This window comes from Saccostrea cucullata, unplaced genomic scaffold (genome assembly GCF_032062105.1).
Source record: "Saccostrea cucullata isolate Sc308-1 unplaced genomic scaffold, CSIRO_AGI_Scuc_v1 ctg460, whole genome shotgun sequence".
Classification (NCBI taxonomy): domain Eukaryota; kingdom Metazoa; phylum Mollusca; class Bivalvia; order Ostreida; family Ostreidae; genus Saccostrea; species Saccostrea cuccullata.
Window position 1 is genome coordinate 82,900 of NW_026931468.1, and position 19,640 is coordinate 102,539.

The following is a 19,640-nucleotide window of genomic DNA, read 5'->3' on the forward strand; positions in this document are numbered from 1 at the left end:
AGCAAGAACAATTTATCATCAAGTCGAATACTGACTGATGTTTATCATACTAATTGTTAGGTCATTATTTACCCACTGAATTGTCTACGGAGTTTTCCGTTTTCCCGACCTTGATAAGGAGCACATGGCGGGTGTGTCCGGTCGACAGGGGATGCTTACTCCTCTATGGAACCTGATTCCACCTCTGATATTGTGAAAGGTCGGTCTGTGTTTGCTCTCTCTCGATTTGTTTCCTTTCAATGGCCTTTGAGCTAGATAACTGTTTTTATCTTTGTCGTATATCTCAAACGTCTCTCCTCATTTCTGAACACCTACTTATCCTCAGCCGCGTTTATATCAATTTATTACAATTTTAATTGCTTCGGACGAGAGTTATTATAATTTCGAAAATTAATGTGGCTAATAAAATGTACGACAAGTGTTAAGACAAAAAGGTACAAGCCAATTAATGTGTATACCGTGTTATAAGCATAGCTAAAAATACTATTAATGAGTTAGTTGATTATGTCGCTGAAAAACGAATGTATTAATTTCATTAATAACCAAAAATCTCTGCATTAATATGAACAAAGTCATGTCCCCCATGCATGTTGACTAAAAATCTGCAACGTGTTCGAATCAAGTTCAATAATTCATAGAAGTGAGGGATTGTAATTGCTTTAACATTTTACTTATTGCATAAGTAAAGTGCTACAAATCATAGGAGGCCCCTGGTTTTCGTTTGTCAGTTTGGGAATGTCGCCGCTTGAATTTAGAGCACCTGTCATTTATATAAAAGGTCGCAATGCTGTCAAGTATATCAAACCGATAACATGCGGAAGTCTTATCACATTTTATTCTGCCTGACTCTCTTAACAACCGATGCAGCAGCGGGCAGACCTAAAAGTAAGTTATCTATTTTTTAAATATTGTTTTAATTACTGGTTTATTGCAAACATGCTTTTTTATATGCAAAGTCAGTCCAACTCTCGACAATGTTTCATATTATTAAAACAAACTAGCCTGGTCACGGATGTAGTATTTACTGCAGTGAATCAATGTAGTCATTAGTTTCTCCGTATACAAAAAAATTTCTTCTCATGAAATGTTGAAAAGATGGAATAATGAACTAGCTAGGCCGTAACGTCAATAAAAAAAATTTAAGTGTTTCGATTTTTGGGAAGTTTGAACAGAAGGGGGTGTACTTTTAAAAAAAATACACATAAAGGAGAATGTTTTTCATGCTAATTGTTAGGCCATTGTATATACTTATTTTTCCGTCTTCCCGATCATGACAATTAAGGGGGGTGTGAGCGATCGGTAGAGGATGCTCACTCCTCCATGGCACCTGATCCCACCTGATGTTTTAGAGGTCCGTGTCTGCTCTGCCCCTGATTTGTACGATGAGCTCGAATACTCTTCACTATCTCAATAAATCATGTGTAAAAATGCATCTTTATTTAGAATTACCTCAAAATATACAATTTTAATTGTAATCTGTTGCATTTTTTTTTACATTGAATCGATGAATTCATGTCTATAAAAGAGAGAGAAATGGCTTATCTATCATTTTTATTGTCAGCTTTTGCATTATGCATATTCATAATATTTTAAAAATTGAGAGATAATCATTTTACAAATCAGAATTTGCAGAACTCTTAGTATTTTCTAATTTGATTTAATTGACAGAAATTGTGGAATGTACTATAGACAAAACGTGGTTCCGGATAGCAAGGATTCTGTTACAGTTACGGGTCACTCAACGTCCCCTTAAATTTCACGGTAAGTTGCCTCTTATATTTTAAGGCAAGCTGTTCCTTAAATTTTACAGCAAGTTAAATTGCTTTGTAGATTTTGAGAGAGAGAGAGAGAGTGCACATGAATATATCTTTGATATTCAGAATTAAGAGCTGTGTCTTGAACTTGTGCACGATATAGGCCTATATTTAAAAATTCGCAGAAGACAGCTAATGCCACGTACGTGCTTTCCATACAGTGAAATTCATCTTAATTTTTATAAAAAGTCAACCGCATTGATTTTTAAATTTTTTTTCTACAAATGTTAAATGAATAATCTTAACTGATTTAAATTTTTTTCATTCAAAGTTTTACTTTTTTTTTTTACAATCAAAATAGGTCCAAAAATATCTATAATATATTTTACCAGTGCAGGCAATCGTTTTTGTTTGCATCATCGTTTCTCATTAAAACATGCATTTTAAAACAAACTGAAACTTTTACGAGATTTATCCAAAAAGGTGACCAAATTTAGTCTTTATATCTTATTCTTTAACCGATCTTGGAAAAAAAAAAGAATTGCACAATTTATTTTGTAAAATGCAAAACAAAAATGATACACAAATTCTTGACACGTATTACTGTGACTTCTATCATACCTCTTAATTACATAATTCTCGGAGAATATATTTTTACACTCTCGGTTTTATTTATTGAAACTATTGCATATGCCAAACCATTCATAAAGAAAATAGCAAATATGACCCAGGTACTGAGAATGGGACCCCCGTGTTCCTTATCCCAAGGGTTCTTTGAATTTTTTTTTTTTTTGGAAAAAAATATTTTTATATATGACATATTCACAAAGTATTGCAACTGAAAAATAATCCAACATTTAAGCTAAAACTAGCCTTTTATAAAAATCCTATTTTCAGAACTTTGATACTCGCAAACCACGGCCAACATGTACGCTCCTCTCCCATCTGTAGGAGAGAGCTGTATATGCGGACTCCGGACCGTGGCTTGAGACGATGCAGCGAGTATGGCTTTTCATAAAAGGCTAGGTTTAGCTTAAATTTTGGATTTTCGGTTGAAATACTTTGTGAATATGTCATCGAAAAATATTTTATTTAAAAAGAACCCTTGGAGTTTGAAACACAGAGAGGGGAGGGGGTCCCGTCCCGAAGCACCTGTCTATGACAGCTTGTCAGTTAATTTGGTGGTTGATTTCAGAGAAAAAAACCTTAAAGAAGTCGGTCCAAACCTGACCCAGATAGAAACTATTTTTAATGTCTTTTTCACCTAAACATATTTCATGTTAAACAGATAAAGAAACGTCCAAATTATTTATAGGGTGTCTTTTAAATAAAATTATTCTGAAACTACCACTAAATAGAAATCTTAATCTGCTTAGAATTCATAGAGAATGGAATTCGAGGAAGTTTATTTATAAATAATAGCGATGTCAAACAAAGAACAAAGAAATTAGAAAAGGCTTCATAATAACTCTCTAGTTGATAAAAAAAATAATGATCCTCCAATTCTGTTTCCAGAAGTCAAGGAAATAAGTGAAAAGTTGTATATTTTTATTTGTAACATTATTTCCGAGTAATTTAATTTAAAAACAATAAACAATCAATCAATTTTACGCTTAGTACATCTAAATGAGGGAATGATCCCTACTGATTTTTACGTCACAGGGTCAAAGGTTAAGTGTAAAATTAGACATTGGAAGAAATTTTGATAACTTTTTGCTGGACAGACATCAAATTTGGTACCCCCCCCCCCCTTTAAGGAGTAGATGACCTTTTGAAATATTTCTATTGATATTTTACATACATGTATATACTCGTACTAGTATATTTATATTAAAGTAATGGTAAATAAAATGTTGATACAAAAAAGTGGAATAACATGTCACATATACATTTTAATTATTTATAGAATATGCTGAAAGGATTACACCATCGTTTAAGAGAGGATGTCCTGTGCTGGATTGTCCGAGTGTCCATCACGTTCCACGTATCTGCAGGATCCCCACCGTATTCAAATTCTGGGGGCGGACTTGTAAGGGATGTCATGTGAACATGTGTACCCATAGACTATTACCTGTGCTTCTCAGGTCAAGGACTTCACCCAATGAATATCATGACATTTTCAAATCATACAGGGATGTAGATTAAAAAATCTATAAAAAAAAAAAATTGTATTTCGAAAATCTTGTGAAGGACATCAGTGGTTAGAATGTTGAATGTTATCAACGGCCTTCATAGTCAAGTGACCTTGACCTTAAGATAAGGCATGGAGGTCCCAAAATGAGAAGTCCAAAGTATGCAGTACATGCATATGGACAACAGAACAAAGTCCATTCTTATAAAGTATTGCCATTGCGGAACGGAATGTTCTTTGCTATGAATAAAGTCCTTTCAATTAAAAATATGTCCATTCATGGAATCTGCAGTCATCGACACAAGAATGCACTAAATTGTTGATCTTAATTAAACCATCTACTTTAGCAGTAATCTTACGTTATTGTTTCTGAGATAAAGACAATATATTATTAAGATATTTGTTAGTAAAAGTTTATACAAATAATATTTATTTATAGCTCATTAATAATTCCTTTATTATGTTCACTTGAGACTTGAAATAAAATATGATAAAATTCTGCTTTTGTCTTTGATGTAATAACTTTTATCATAAGTCTCTCTGTTTCTCTGTCTTGCACAATTGTTTATTGTCTATAATTTTGAAACCCTTTTAATGTCTCTTTCAATGTCTGAAACTTTATTAACTTTTGCTTCTTATCATCCATGCCCTTGGGATGTGCATTGATGGCTCAAGGTCACTGAGCAAAACATTTTGAAATCATGCAACATACACTAAAGTTACAGTCAAACCTTGTTATTTCAAACTCAAGATATCCTAGGATTCAAGGTATGTTGGGTAGAATTTACAAAAGTTATTCCCCTTTGTGGGGTCAATCTGGGGTCAATCGGTGTACTGTTTTCCCTCTATAACCTTACCAACTTTATGGGTCAGTATCTTAGAAATAAAATCTATATGAATGTGCTCGTTATGTTTTTCATGTTGCCCCATACTCTGACACCACAGGTAAAGATCAAATTTGTCCGATAACGTTTGAAGATTAAAAATAATAACAGGTATAAACTTACAAAAGACAAAGTGGGAAAAGTGAGTGTTACGCCAACAACTGGAGATAACTCTTAGGAATGTGAAATTCGTCTATACTAAAAGAATAAGGGACCAGGACTTCAAAATCACATTGACATATCCATGCCATGATGGTATTCAAGCTTTCAGTGTTCAAGATATCAAAGTTCAACTGTATCTGCTATAATCCTGGAACTTTTCACTGGGATGAATTTAAACATATTGTATGATGTAACTAATGGTATGGAACCTTTAATTTGAAATAAATTCAACCTACTACAGTGTGTAACTGTCTTGTATCCTTCGTGTAGATCAAGATATATCGAAGGTCAAATTCATGGAAAAGTGCTAAAACATGGTATATCATTTATAACTTCAAACTTGACTTCTATGTCATGATCAAATCACTCAAAGTTCAAGTCTGTAAGGGAATTATATAAATTTGACAAGGCAATAAAATTTTTAATTGTCTAAAATATATTCATTCTTATGCAAATATGTCATAATTTAGTTTCAAGGTCATTTTATTTAGATAATAAAGTGATGACTGGAGAAGAGATTCCCATTGCTAGTCTTATTTTTTTAAAAAATTCATAAATGGCAAAATAGCGCCAACTTTAATAAGGGTTTTTTTGGGATATTTTTTTACCTTTATTCAGATGATCTAATGTAACTTTACATTTTATGCTTATCATCTAAATTAATACTAACACCTAAGCATTTTAACATATATCTAAACATTATACTTTGTTCAATGTCGAAATTCTTCAGAGACTCAATGATGGGTTTCAGATATATATTGTCACTGTCTAAACACTGACTGTCATACTCTATATGTACAGAACTCAGAACTGCTTGCCCCTTCCCCACCTTACACTTCACGATAGCTGCAGGTTCCCCCTTAAGTTCAGAGTAAGTACATAAAACTTCTACGTCATGTTCTTGGCTTTCATAACTAGAGGTAGGCTGGGACTCCTGATCTTCTGGACATAAATTTACTGAGGTAGGTAAATCTGGTTTGTCCAATTCAATAAAATATGTCTGCTCCTCACTGGAAATGCCATTTTTTGAGTGATAACTGTCATGGACTTTTCTGGTCTCGAAACTCCCTTTTGGATAAGGATAAAACAATCCTCCACCACTAAAGTAAGCTTTAAATTCCTCCATCTTGTGAGACTTGAATCCATTCTTGGCGCTGATTGGTGAATTAGAACATAAAACATCATTGGTCAATGCGACTGGCTGGGGAATCTGGCACTTTAATGATGCTGTCCTAGATCCAAATTCAGATTTATATCTGTATGGTCCATACAAAGGCCCGATCTTACCTCCTGAAAGAAATTTATAAGACAATACCGGTATATAAATTTTTTAAAGATAGAATAAATCCATTTTTTTGTTAAACAGGAGAGATACTTCATAATTTTAAAACATCATTAGTTTTTAAATATTTTTCAAATGAACAAGACCCTACCCCTCTAATAAAGCATAATAAATTTAATTCAGAAAAAGGTTAGTTTTTACTATACCAGGGTAGAATTTCAGCTGCCTTTCTCCACACACTTCAAGGGGTCCTCCTTTGTCAAACTCAATGTAACTACAGGCAAAGTAAGCCCCAGAACAGATACCTAGGTACGAGCCTCCTCGGTGTACATACTCCTGGATCTTGTTCATGCCTGTCGGCCCTAAAGCTTCGATAAGTCCCAGATCGTACCCTCCCCCAATCACATACAGGGCTGCAGAGTCACACCAACTACCTGTCAAGTTTAACAGAAATATGTTAAGACACAATTTAGAATATGTAAAATTTAATGTTGTGCTACCTTCCTTCTTGTTTGACTTTTCCATGGAGAGGCAAGACATTTTGTAAGGAAGTTACAATACATGTACAAAAATCACTGATCAGTGCATAATTTTACTAAAAGCTGGCCTTGTAACTTTGGGATTAGGCATGAATACATATTGGTCATTGGTAAAATAATTCCAATAATTAGCATATACATTTTATTTGTGTGGATGTGAGGATATCTCTGTGTGTCTGTCTGTCTGGCGGAGTGTTGTACACAATGCAAAGATCATCATTTCACATTTTGTCTTATTCTTGCTACAGAGGTGTTGGATATAGCCAAGATTATGAAACTGATCTAAATGGACAATTAATATGAATAATGCACACTATATGTACTTGCTTGAGATGTGTTAGTCCAATAAAGGATTTAGACAAACTGAACTCATGTGAAGGTTTATTCCAGTTGCACAAAGCTGTGTTATTAGCAATGGGAGGAGACAGTTTGAAGACTAATTTTTATCTTATACCTTCTATATATGATACAAACTGAAATACTAATATGCATGCAGGTGGTTGAAAATATATGTACAGCTAAACATAATGAAAATAAAATTGGAGAATTATTTCTAAATTAAATATTATAATGACATAAGACTGTTAGATCAAAGACTTATGACTAATAGTTTAATTTTTTAATTAAAAAATGTTTCTGTCTGTCTATGCATTTGTCTGTGCAATTTTATTAATCAATTTCTTAAAAGTTGTGTGTTTTTTTTTTAAATCCTGTTGTCTGTCACAGAAAATGCCACAGCATGACTTATTCCAATACAAATTCTAAACTTGCTGCTTTTTGAAATATTAACAGCTGCTAGTTATAAATACTGTATGTGTACATTACAGCAGCCTATAGGATATTTTTTTGAAATAATGTTCTTTTTACAAGCCCACAATCTGAGCTTTATTTGGTATATTGTACAAACTGTTACCTCATTTCATTTACTATTAATAAAAAAGACTCATTTGAATACTTGTAGTTAATCTGACAGCTTTCTGACTTCTCTTTCTCCCTTTATCATGTTTATCTTGACATCTACTCCAACTTGCTTAAATTGTAAATTTGTAGTCGCTGGATGGAGATTTTTTAACTGTCAGCAGATGGCAGACGTCCTTGGGATGTAAATTTTAAGGATGAACACATTTAATGAACGTATGTGTGTGATGAAATTATAACCCTCATATTTAATTAAATATGATTTATTTTCAGTCCCCCCACTCACCAATGATTGTTTCCTCTGGAGTAATAAATTGAACGGAATGCACTCGAGGGTTGACAAATCGCATCAACTGTGACTTCAGAACTTTACAGTTTTCTTCCAAGGCCCCTAGTCCTTTGTACACATAGATAACTTTCTTGGCAGTCCCAGCCATGTCTTGTTTTATTGAGTCTATAAATAGAACAAATGAAAATTATCAAATCACAAAATTAATTCTGGAGCCAGATACATTGTACTTTGACAGTGATTTGACATGAAGAGATCAGTCAAGTTAATAAAAATAAGTAAATATATCAAAATCATGTACTATTAAATCTCCATTGAAAAGATTAATTAAAAAATTCAAATTAAGCTACAATTCCTAAGACACAGGTTGAAAAATTATATCAAGTCCATGCAGTGTATAGTGATTCTGCAATCTTGCATACTTTTTTTTCTTTGAGAAATTTGAATGTATAAATATAGAATTATATATTTTTCATAAAAGGATGTTACTCAGCACATGGTCAGGTGCTTGATACTAATTTATCGATAAAATATACATGTGTATATATTTAAAAAATATAATAATATTGAAAGGGTTCATAACAATGCCCTTCATTGACTTTTTCTTTTACTTTTTTTATTATGATTTCAGATTAATTCTATAATTGATTAAATATGGCCACAACAGGACATTTTAAAAGATTTGTCCCTAATAAGTTATTCATATGGAAATCACTGAACTCTTGATGCTTGCCAGCTTAACACTCTGCCCAATTCTGGTTATGAGTTGAAAATCATATCAATGAATTAATCTTCATTTATACATGAGAATGCTAGATTTTCAGTAAATTTGACATTTAGTACACTTGATTTTCTTCAAACAAATTCAAATACATGTATTTCAAATAACTTCTTATTTATTTAATACACTGATTTTCTTCTACTCATTTCTAAAAAGCTTAAAATGATTTATAAATTCTATGCTTAAAAAAAATTGATTTATTGGAGCTATATAAACACTGTCAGGTATCCGCGCCGGTTGTGACATGTTTGGATGCAGTGAAAATGGCGGAGTCAATCAACCACTTCGATTCATCGAAAGGTTTTTGTCTTATTAAATGGAATCTGTAGTGTGTATTTTTACAACTAAGAGACAGCCTGTGTTTAAAAGCAATTATTTATCCTGTAGTTCTGCCAGAAATCCACGAATTTAATGAAAAGAAACTGTTCCGATGGTGACATACTATAGAACAACGTAACATGTTTGGATGACAGTGTTTACAAAACTGTGTACGGTTTGGTTGAAGTTGTGATACTTTTTAAATGAGATTCGTTGATATAAAATTATACATAATATTGTGGTATAATATGTCAATTTAACACTTTTAAAGGAAGGGGCGGGGTTTTCAGATAAATTGTTTGAAAATTTACCTGGAAACATCTTTAACGAACAAATAAATGGTAACATATCAAAACTTAATAAATCATATTTCGTAAAAAAAAAAAGGGGGGGTCACAAACAAATACTACGAAAGGATGACTTGACTGTACTGCAACCCCGCAAAAAAGAGAGTAGGGTTACAGGCCTTTCCATGAACAAGTTCCACAGTAAGAGGATAATCATGATTTATATTTGGGGGAAAATGGTGTAAACCCCCCCCCCCCCCTCTTTTTTTTTAGCCCTTATAGTCAATATACTGTTTCCTGTTTTTTTTTCATTTCATTCTCTTATTACGTAATCAGACATGTTCGGTTTATACGTACAACGAATATATACTATTCTCTGAATATATTGATTCATGAAATAATCATTTATAATAAAATATCATAATTATATAATACAATGCAAAATAAAAGTTTATAACGAGTACCAATCCTGACATATTGGCGTCAGAAGCAAAATAGGGGGGGGGGGGGAGCTGATTGAATAGACCAAAAAATTCGAACCTGAAAAAAATGACAAAAAAGAAGAAGGTCAAATTGAAATTTTCCAAACCCAAAAATCCTATTTCATGTGTGTGTGTGCAGGTGGGGGGGGGGGGGGTGTACAATGATTGAATTTCTTTCTCTATCATTTTTTTCAAATGCTATATACTGCTTACCCTTCTTTGATTATTTGGTTATTGAAAGTGGGGGGGGGGGGATGCAAACAACGCCACAATGTTCAATGCATGCCTATTTAATGATAGCAATCCCCCCCCCTCGGGTTCAATGCCTATGTAATATAGAGTTCTTTTCTTATTATTCTCATACTTAGAATATAATTATTTTATATTCGAATGAACATAGTGAGGGAGAATATAACATAGGCAATCAATGTGGCAAGCTTATTACAAAATTAAAATCACTACAAATTGGGGTCCGGCATTACACGATCAGTCGCTCAATACAGCTGTGAGCACCATCTATGTCCTATACTCAGCATTCAGGGTCATTGAGCAGTGAGGGATCTTTTTCGTGCCAGCACCTACTGCGACACGGGAACTTGGTTTATACGGTCTCATCCGACGGACCGTTCTCTCCCACAGTTGGATTCGAACCCGCGACGTAAGGATCGACTCCTTCCTTCCTGACTCTAGAGCATACGCTATAACCAGTGCGCCTTGCGTTCGATGCAAGAGCACCAACGAATGTTGAAAATGTGGGATAATCTGCATAACGGGCAATTTGTATAGTAGAGAATACGTATGCAGTTTATTGCACAAAAACTAAGGAATTCGTACACGTAGTATTGGAGAATTTTTTTCTTTTTGGACAGCAAGACAAGAATGACAAGGTTCATCCAGTTTTAGCTGCAGATAGCATTATGGTTTCATATTTTAGTGTCAAACACTAAAATATATAGAATCATAACGCTGCAGTTTCTAATCCATGCAGTTTGAGACAGTCGAGACTACATTGAATCTGTATACAGTGTATATTATGTCGTTTTGAGAAGGAAGGGGGGGGGGAGAGAATTTAGAGTAACTCTTTGGTAACTCACTGTTGACACGATATACTTAACATATTTTACATTTATTTTATGCTATCAGGCACATAGTATCATTTTCAAAGAAGAAAAGGGGTGTAATCGAAAACTTTCCTTTAAATCATGTGGTGGAAAAGGGATTCAACATTTTTATATGAAATCAAGACAACTGTTACAGTAAAAACAATGTTTGAAAAAGGGAAAGGTGGCTCTTTTCAACTATCATCTATGTGCCTATGAAAAAGTTATATGAATTGATACTAATATATATGTTATCATAAACACCATTTCCTCCATGTAAGGGCATATCAAACAAGCAAACTGGTTCGCATAGCTCTACAGGATTCAGAAATTTGAAACTATAGACTGTCAAAACCGTAACATACAGATGTTGAATTTGCATCCAAACCAGAACACTCCCATCATCCAAACCGTACTATATTTGTTACGGGTACATAAAATAAAACGTTTTTTAATTACATTTCTTGTATGGGACACAAATTACGCTTTCAATATCTTATTTGTAAAATGATTTTTCTTTCTTTTGGCTGCTTCAGCATGTTCAGATTTTAAATATATTTGATTTTATTTTAACAATCACGAATTAAAACTTGCTAAAGGGGTAAGAATGTCATGTGCATCGATAAAAAATTGCATCGACGAGTTATTTAAATGAACTCTATAAACAGAATAGAAACACATCATTTTGACTGAGCAAATACATGTACCTCTAAAATTTCAATAAAAAATTGAGAAAAAAATTAATATTTACCAAAATATAGACCTGGAAAAGGTACACAGTATTCACCGTTTGTACATTTTACGCCATTTTCACCGCATCCAAACATGTCACAACCGGCGCGGATACCCGACAGTGATAAATACCAGAAAAAAAAAACCAAAAAACCAAGCTAATTCAAAGAATTGTGGTCCCTGCTTTCAGTGTATTAGTGGATAGGATATGCCATTATCAATGGCATATATAAATAGTTTCAAATATGAATGCCCTATCGTTTGTCATTCAAAAGTATCACTAAGTTAACATTTTGGAAAATAAGGTCAAATATAAAGGTCAAGCCTCTCAAGGTGAAAAATCATAACACACTCAGTAATACATGTATCTTGGCACAGGTAATGCATATATGTAATATAACAACCCTTAATTTTCTTTATCAAAAGTAATAATCACAGACACCATTTTAAAGTGATACAAATTTCAAGGTCATGGGGTCAAAAATTATAGTCTATTTGACTATTTCAAAGGTATTGTACATTGACATATGAAAGCCCTGTCTTTCCTCATTCAAAATTTAAGTTAGGACCAAGACAAAGTTTTTTGTGACAGACTGACGGACGAATGAGATTTAATGTCCCTTTACCTTCACAAAAGTTGAGGACAATATTATGTTATATTGTTTGCTTCCTCTCTAACCTGAGTGGAAAAGAAAAGGACTCTATGTGTATCCTCCAATCAATACTTCTTACAAGAACTGAAAACTGTGACTCTCAAATTCCACCTACATTTTACTATATAACTAAATATTTAATCCTGTATTATTGTCAATAATGGCTGTTAATGAAACATAATTAGTAACTGCTCAATAATTCTACTACATGTACGAGGGTTGTCCCAAAATTCCGTAGACAAGCGTTGTTTTGTAGGAATCGTGCGTCATACATTAATGAAACTTCGTATATAGATTAAACCAATACTATCTAATAAATTTATGGACAAATATGGAGTAACTGCACAATTTATTCCAATTTAAAAGACACATTTCATTGTCTGGTGTAGGAAGGCGGCGCAATACCCAAAATTTGCAAATAAAATTTGGTATATTATATTTAAAATCTTACTGAAAAGTAATTACTACCCCGTATTATTTAATGGAAATGAAAATTCTTAATATTGTTTTATTAACTATATTTCCTCAACTTTTGGTGTTTCTACTATGATAATTAAGAATTTTATAACGTTTTATATACATGGGGTTGAAATCCGACATTTGACAAATTGGCGGCTGCGTTGGCACAGGCGGCGCACTGGACTATGATCAAGTGTTTTGATCCTGAATTCACTCTTACAGAAATGTACTATTCATAAATGTTTGGTAGACTAGGAAACACTTTCTCGTCCTGTGTATTTAAAATGACTAAAACGGTTTCTCTATGTATATGTGAATAACAGTAGCTAAAATAAAAGACAGGGCTAAGAAATGGGCAAGAGTTCCACTGTGCAACCCCATTAGAGAAAACAGCCGAAAAGCCCGTAGAAATATAGCGTTTTCAAATTATTATTATTTCATACCTGTACATGCATATACTTTGTTTACATATTTAAAGTTTGAAAATATCATAGTAATTAAGATATTTCACATTTATAACTATAACCGTTTCCTTTAATTTAAGAATTTGATTCTGATAATTAAAATATTGTCGCCAAAAATTTCAACCATTGACATTTGTATTTTTTGATGTTGCAGATTGCGCCGGGTGTTGGGGAACGATATCACTTTAAATGTTATTACTCGAAAAGTTTTCAAGTAAACACAATAAAACTTCGTAATTTATCTGCCAAGAACACACTTTAACCACCCTGAAAATGATATGAAGATACATTAATTTCTTTAAAAGATATGAGCTCAGTCTACGAAATTTTGGGACAACCCTCGTATAAAAGTCATATGTTTATCACTCTTAATTGTCACTCTTTTTAAAAGAGGGTAGTATAGTTTATCAATTGATATCACTAATCAGGCTTAAAAACATCACCAAATTTTAGTGATATCCACAGCCAGGAACCATAACTCTTAAAATTATTACCCCAATATTTAACAAGTCTCATAAATCATGTACACACATTTACATTTATGGCAATGCCATCGTCGGAAACCCATGGGTGATCTTGTCTTTACTTTATATCATGTGATAAGTAAAGACGAGATCACACGTGGGTTTCCGACGATGCATTTATTTACAAATCAAAGGTCTTGGAAATACACTGTGTAAACACTACTAAGATTGTGACTAGTTGTTGGAACAGGAAAAGGTGATGCCCCCCCCCCCCCCCCCCCCCCAACTCAACTTGTTTGATGTAGGGATATGATAGTGCAGTCGTAATAAAGACCATACTTTTAATTGCTCAATTTAAACGCCGATCAGCTCCGATCCAAAACTTTTGAAGATCGTAAGTGGCTTGATCAGAATGATAGTCGTAAAGTCACAGCTCTGTGTAAACAGGGGGGGTAAACAACAAATTGTATTTGCTAACACGGTCATTATATCAACCATAGAATTTGCAAAATTTTTCTCTTTAAATGAGACTGTTGATATAACTGTATTATCAACTTATTTGTCAAGGACTTGTCTTGTTTTTTTTTCATCAACAGGCCATTGTATTTCTAATTAACTAGGATACATAAGTCCACATGTAGTTGATAATGGTATATATTCCTACACAAATAATGCAATGGAAGTTGACAATAGAAATATGCAAAAAATAATTTTGCCAATCTACACAAAACATAGCTGCAGATACACAAAACGTAGTTTGTAACCACGCGGTCTCGGCGAGTTTGACATAAACAAGTCCTTAAAATGAAAATATATGTACTTCTCAATACTCAATACTAAAAGTGATAAGAAAAAAAAATGAAACTTACACAATAGTTACTGTATACAATAAATATTTCCTCGGGTAATAAATTAACATTGATGTAAATATTTTGTCACATTGTGGATGTCATCTGGTAAAGCGAAAGTCCTGAAGACAGCCGAGAAGTTCCGAATTTGGAATCTAGGTTTATAAAAGGTTTAGCATAAAGTAGGATTGGTAATGCGTTACAATGTCTGTTGTTTACTCCGATGAAATTTAACATGTGGAAATAAGGTGACTAAAAATGACCATGGGACAAAGAAATGATAATGAATCGAATTTTTCAGAAAGGGACAGTGAATTTGAAGCATTAACTCAATATGATACATCCCATGAAAATTCTGAAAAAACTGTTAAACTGGATAGCTTTATTTCAAATACAAAATTTGGATTACTTCATCTCCGAATGCTACTCACCACTGGTGGGGCCTACTTTGCTGTGTGTGCAGAGTTGGTCGTATTTGTTTTCCTAAGTCATCCAGTAAAGAAAGAATGGAACCTCAATAAATTCATATTTCCACTGCTACCACTGGGAAGTGGTCTAGGAGGCATCTTAGGGGAGTGTACATTTGGAATAATTAGTGACAAATACGGAAGAAAGTGGCCATTTGCTATCGCAGTTTCCACTGTTGCTCTGTTTGGGATAGCTTCAGCATTTGCACCATCATTTCTTGTCTTGGTCATTTTGCGTACTTGTGTGTCAGTTGGCAATGGAGCAGTATCATCCATTGTCTTCGTCTACCTCTTAGGTATGTAACTAAATGTATTACTTTTTCCTTTTTTGGCTCACCATGTTAAAGTCCAGAAGAGTTTATACTACCAGTATATACTTATCATCAATATTAACTTCCTAAACAAGCAAATTCAAGGAAATGTGGTCCCCCACTTTCAGTGTCTTTGTGGGTGAGATGTCATTTTGAATGACGTATTGTATGTAATATGAACACCCTGTCATATTTCATTTATTTAGAAATCATCACTGAACTCCAAGGTCAAGGTCAAAGGTTAAAGTTTTTGGCATCCGATGAAAAGTCTTTTCACAAGGATTACATATGTGAAGTATGAAAGCCCTAGCCCTTACCATTCAAAAGTTATGGTAAAGGCTAAAGTTTTTTCATAAGTACGAAAAATCTCCAAGGTCAAGGTCAAAAGGTCAAGGTTGTTGACATCAAATGAAAGGTCTTGCCACAAAGAATACATATGTGAAAAATGAAAGTCCTAGTATCTTCTGTTCAAAAGTTGTGGCAAAGGTCATAGTTTTTGAAAAGTAGGTCAAACTCCAAGGTCAAGGTCAAAGGGTCAAAGTTCTTGGTATCCAATGAAATGCCTTCTCACATGAAAGCCCTAGTCCTTACTGTTCAAAAGTTATAGTCAAGATTAAAGTTTTTTCATAAGTACAGAAATCTCCAAAGTCAAGGTCAAAAGTTCAAAGTTGTTGGTATCCAATGAAAGGTCTTGTCACAAAAAATAAATATTTGAAATATGAAAGTCCTAGTATCTACCATTCAAAAGTTATGGCCAAAGTAAAAGTATTGAATTTTTTGTAAAAGTGCGTCAAACTCCAAGGTCAAGGTCAAAAGGTCAAATTTGGTGGTACCCAAAGAAAGGTCTTATCACAAGGAATACATATGTGAAATATGAAAATCATACCTCCACTAAATCAAAAGTTATGGGCAAGGTTAAAGTTTTTGTGATGGACAGACTGACAGAGAAGAATGAGATTTAATGTCCCCTCGCTTTTGCGAAAGCAGGGGACAATAAAGATAAAGAAGCAAGTCTATTCCTAAGAAACTAGTCCTATCTGGACCAAGCTTGTATGGGTGATGCTAATTCTAGCAATGAAAACTCAACTACCAGACTTGCTTCAGATCCTGTATTTGATATTTTCTAGTTATGTGATCGGTCAAGGTTTTTGGATCAGGACTATCTCCAAGTATTATAAGCTCTAACTGGATACAAGAAAGATGCATTAAATTTTGTGGATAGACATTGCCCGACTTGCTTCAGATGCAGGGTGTGACCTACATTTACGATGAGTAACCAGATTTTAAATCTTTTCAAGTAGCTCTTTCCTAGGGTAACTTTATAGTCTGTTATGATACAACTTGCAAGATGCACCTAGAGATGAACACTATGAGACTTGCTTCTCGGGATATTAAAGTATTAAGGTTTTGAAGTAGGTCCATCTCCACCTTCAAAAATTTGTTCTTATCTTGAGAGGCAAGTCTCACAGTGTTCATCTCTAGGTGCATCATGCATGCAAGAATGATGTCTCACCTTTGCATAGTAGATACATGTACTATAGGTTGAGGTGAGCTTCTGAATCTGATAATTTTTTCTTTTATTTATAAGAATTTCAAACTTTTCAAATTTTATAAAAAATATATTAAACTTAACATTTTAATTTTTGCAGAGGCATTATTTTGTTGAAGGTTTTTTGTAAATTTTTCATTGTATTTGTTTCACTTTATTTTCTCTTATGTTGCCAGAATTCCTTCCTCAGAAAAATCGTGGGAAATGTATGGTAGGCGTGACTTTTTGTGGTGCGCTCGGGGCCGTGTTCGCCGGTGGAATGGCCTGGTGGTTGCTGGAGAGCTACAGCTGGAGGCATTTTATGGCGGCCTGCGCAGCACCAGCATTTATTGTGTGTATAGCGGCATTCTGTCTCACAGAAGAATCTCCCAGGTTTCTCTTCATTTCTGGTCAGGAACACAGAGGAAAAATGGTGCTTCAGAAAATGATCCACGAACCTCTAGCATGGCAAGGTATTATTGTTTAAACTTTTAGTGTGTTCTAGTGTATCTAAATATTAAGGAATGAGAGGTACCAGAAATAATCCTATTTTAAATGTGTAAATTAGATAGATCAACTGGTATTTACTCACTCTGTAGTCTGAAAGTCATTTGTTTATTTAATCCATGCAAATCAGATTTAAGATTTAATGTATTCAAACAATGGATTCCATATCACCATCTAAATATACTGACTCTCAATTTATACTATATTTTGTTTGTATCAGATAAATTTTCCCTGTTTATCCTTGAGTAGAAAAATAAGTACCGGTAAGCTCCCTGTAAAAAAAAATGTTTATTTATTGTATAGGTGAAATAGAATGCATGCCATCAGAAAAGAGAGGTAGAATCTCCCAGCTGTTCGCTCCAGGGACTAGACTTAAGACCATAAACATTGCTTTGATCTGGTTTCTTCAGGCCACGGGATACTGGGGGGTCACAGTGTACCTCCCGGAGTACATGGGATCCCTAGGAGTGGATCCATATTTCAACATGTTCACCGTGTTCATAGGAGAACTCCCAGGACTCTGCCTAGCAATGATAATGATTGAACCATACATGCTGGGCCGGATTAGATGCTTACAACTATTCTCCTTCTCAACATGTATCTCATTGCTATTATTTGCCTTTGTGGGCATGGATTTTTTGAAAGCCGTCTCTGTAATCGTGTGCTATTTTTTCATGGTCCCAATTTATTCCATTTTAAGTACATTCACACCTGAAGCGTATCCGACTCATATTCGCAGCACTGCTGTGGCTACGATGTACATGATCATAGAAATCCCTGGATTGATCACCCCCTTTGTGGGGGAGTACCTGTTATCTAGTGACATAACCTGGTTATACCCTGTAGTATGGGCTGGGGTATTCTTCCTGCAGGCGCTGGCCATTTGTGGACTACGATCAGAAACAGCAGGGAAGGCATTAAAAGACTCAGACAAAGAGAATGACTCAGATAAAGAAACATTGTCAGATGAGATGGCAGAAAGTGCCATCAGTTAAAGATCATGGCTAATTTTGCCTTATTTATTTATATATGAAGTTCATGTAGTACATCTGCACATGTTCTATGTGTAGTTCTGAAATATGCATCAGCTGAGTAAGTCTTTTGCTTTGAAAACCTGATAACTTCTATGAAGTATTGTTTAGGATGCAGTTCAGTGCTTCAGAATTTTTTCTGCTGAATACTGCCTATTTGAAATGTTTTATTTGTATCTTTATTACTAGACTAGTACAGCAAGTCTGAATGAAAAGTTAGGGAGATTATTGTATAAACATTACTTTTATACACTTTGGTCATAAAATCTTACCATAATTACCAGGGTATATTATTGAATACTGAATATTACATCCAAGAAAATGATTTTGGGGCATTCTTTTCAATTAACTGAATACATTGAATGTATGCTAGATTTTTTTGTATCAGATGAACATGTTAAGTTTTGCATAATATTAGTATTCCACTGATCTCAGTTTTGCTATAGATTTGTTTATGCCATTTATATTTTTTGTAGTCAGTTAAGGACTAAGTCCCAGACATTTTAATCAGTGTCCACACATTTACCAATTACTCTAGTGCATAATTTTCATGAGTGGTTTCATGTTAAATATTTTGACAAATAAAATTAAATGTTGTCTTAAAATGGCAATTCTTATTCCTATCATCACAATCCTCCATCCTCACAATATCAATCTTTTGTGATTTCGGAACTCCACACACAGACACACATTCAAACCCTTCTTTAGTGGAGTTCTGAAATCACAAAACCTTGATATTGTGAGGATGCTCAATCCTGATGATAATCCAAACAATACTATTCATACAGGGTTCTAGCTGCAGATCTGTTACTCTCTGATCTGAAAAAAAAATTTGGATGGACGACCAACAACTATTGAGCTACTCAGGCAAATATCCATGGTCCATCTAGCCTGAACTGCTACATTCCTCCCTCCTTATACATTCTTCAACCTCAAAGACACAAATTCAAGGGCCCCAACAGGAATCTTATTTACAAATGAATTGAACAATGACCCTGTACTGGCCACAACACAGTAGGAAAGGAAAAATGCATAAAGAGAATGTATGGCTGGACAAATTAAACCTGGGATCTCTGCATTACTAGTCAGGTGCTCTACCAACTGAGCTATCCGAGCTGATATCCAGGGTCCATTATAGCCCAAAATGCTACACATGTACATGTATTAAATTTTCATTAGTTAGAGCAATGTTGAATTTCTGTTTATATACATATAACATTGAGGTCATTTGAGGAAAAGAACAATCATG

General features: G+C 34.0%; 2 protein-coding genes across 3 annotated transcripts; one reads left to right on the forward strand and one right to left on the reverse strand.

Annotated features, from left to right (window-relative positions):
* The first annotated feature begins 745 nt into the window (after nucleotides 1-745).
* LOC134232677 (synaptic vesicle 2-related protein-like) lies at nucleotides 746-19,555 on the forward strand. 2 transcript variants are annotated; one of them, XM_062714664.1, is made up of 5 exons: nucleotides 746-885; nucleotides 1,669-1,761; nucleotides 3,661-3,797; nucleotides 17,065-17,326; nucleotides 17,664-19,555. In XM_062714664.1, the coding sequence occupies exons 1-5, from the start codon at nucleotides 813-815 to the stop codon at nucleotides 18,353-18,355; spliced, it is 1,257 nt and encodes a 418-aa protein (XP_062570648.1). In that variant the 5' UTR covers nucleotides 746-812; the 3' UTR covers nucleotides 18,356-19,555. The 2 variants fall into 2 exon arrangements, with proteins under 2 accessions (XP_062570648.1, XP_062570647.1); XM_062714663.1 differs by lacking the exons at nucleotides 746-885; nucleotides 1,669-1,761; nucleotides 3,661-3,797 and adding an exon at nucleotides 14,741-15,310 and having other exon boundaries at nucleotides 17,051-17,326.
* Nucleotides 5,139-14,615, reverse strand: LOC134232679 (uncharacterized). Its single transcript, XM_062714666.1, has 4 exons — nucleotides 14,569-14,615; nucleotides 7,957-8,124; nucleotides 6,420-6,647; nucleotides 5,139-6,221 (listed from the first exon to the last, which is right to left on the reverse strand). The coding sequence occupies exons 2-4, from the start codon at nucleotides 8,105-8,107 to the stop codon at nucleotides 5,566-5,568; spliced, it is 1,035 nt and encodes a 344-aa protein (XP_062570650.1). The 5' UTR covers nucleotides 8,108-8,124; nucleotides 14,569-14,615; the 3' UTR covers nucleotides 5,139-5,565.
* Nucleotides 19,556-19,640: the final 85 nt, after the last annotated feature.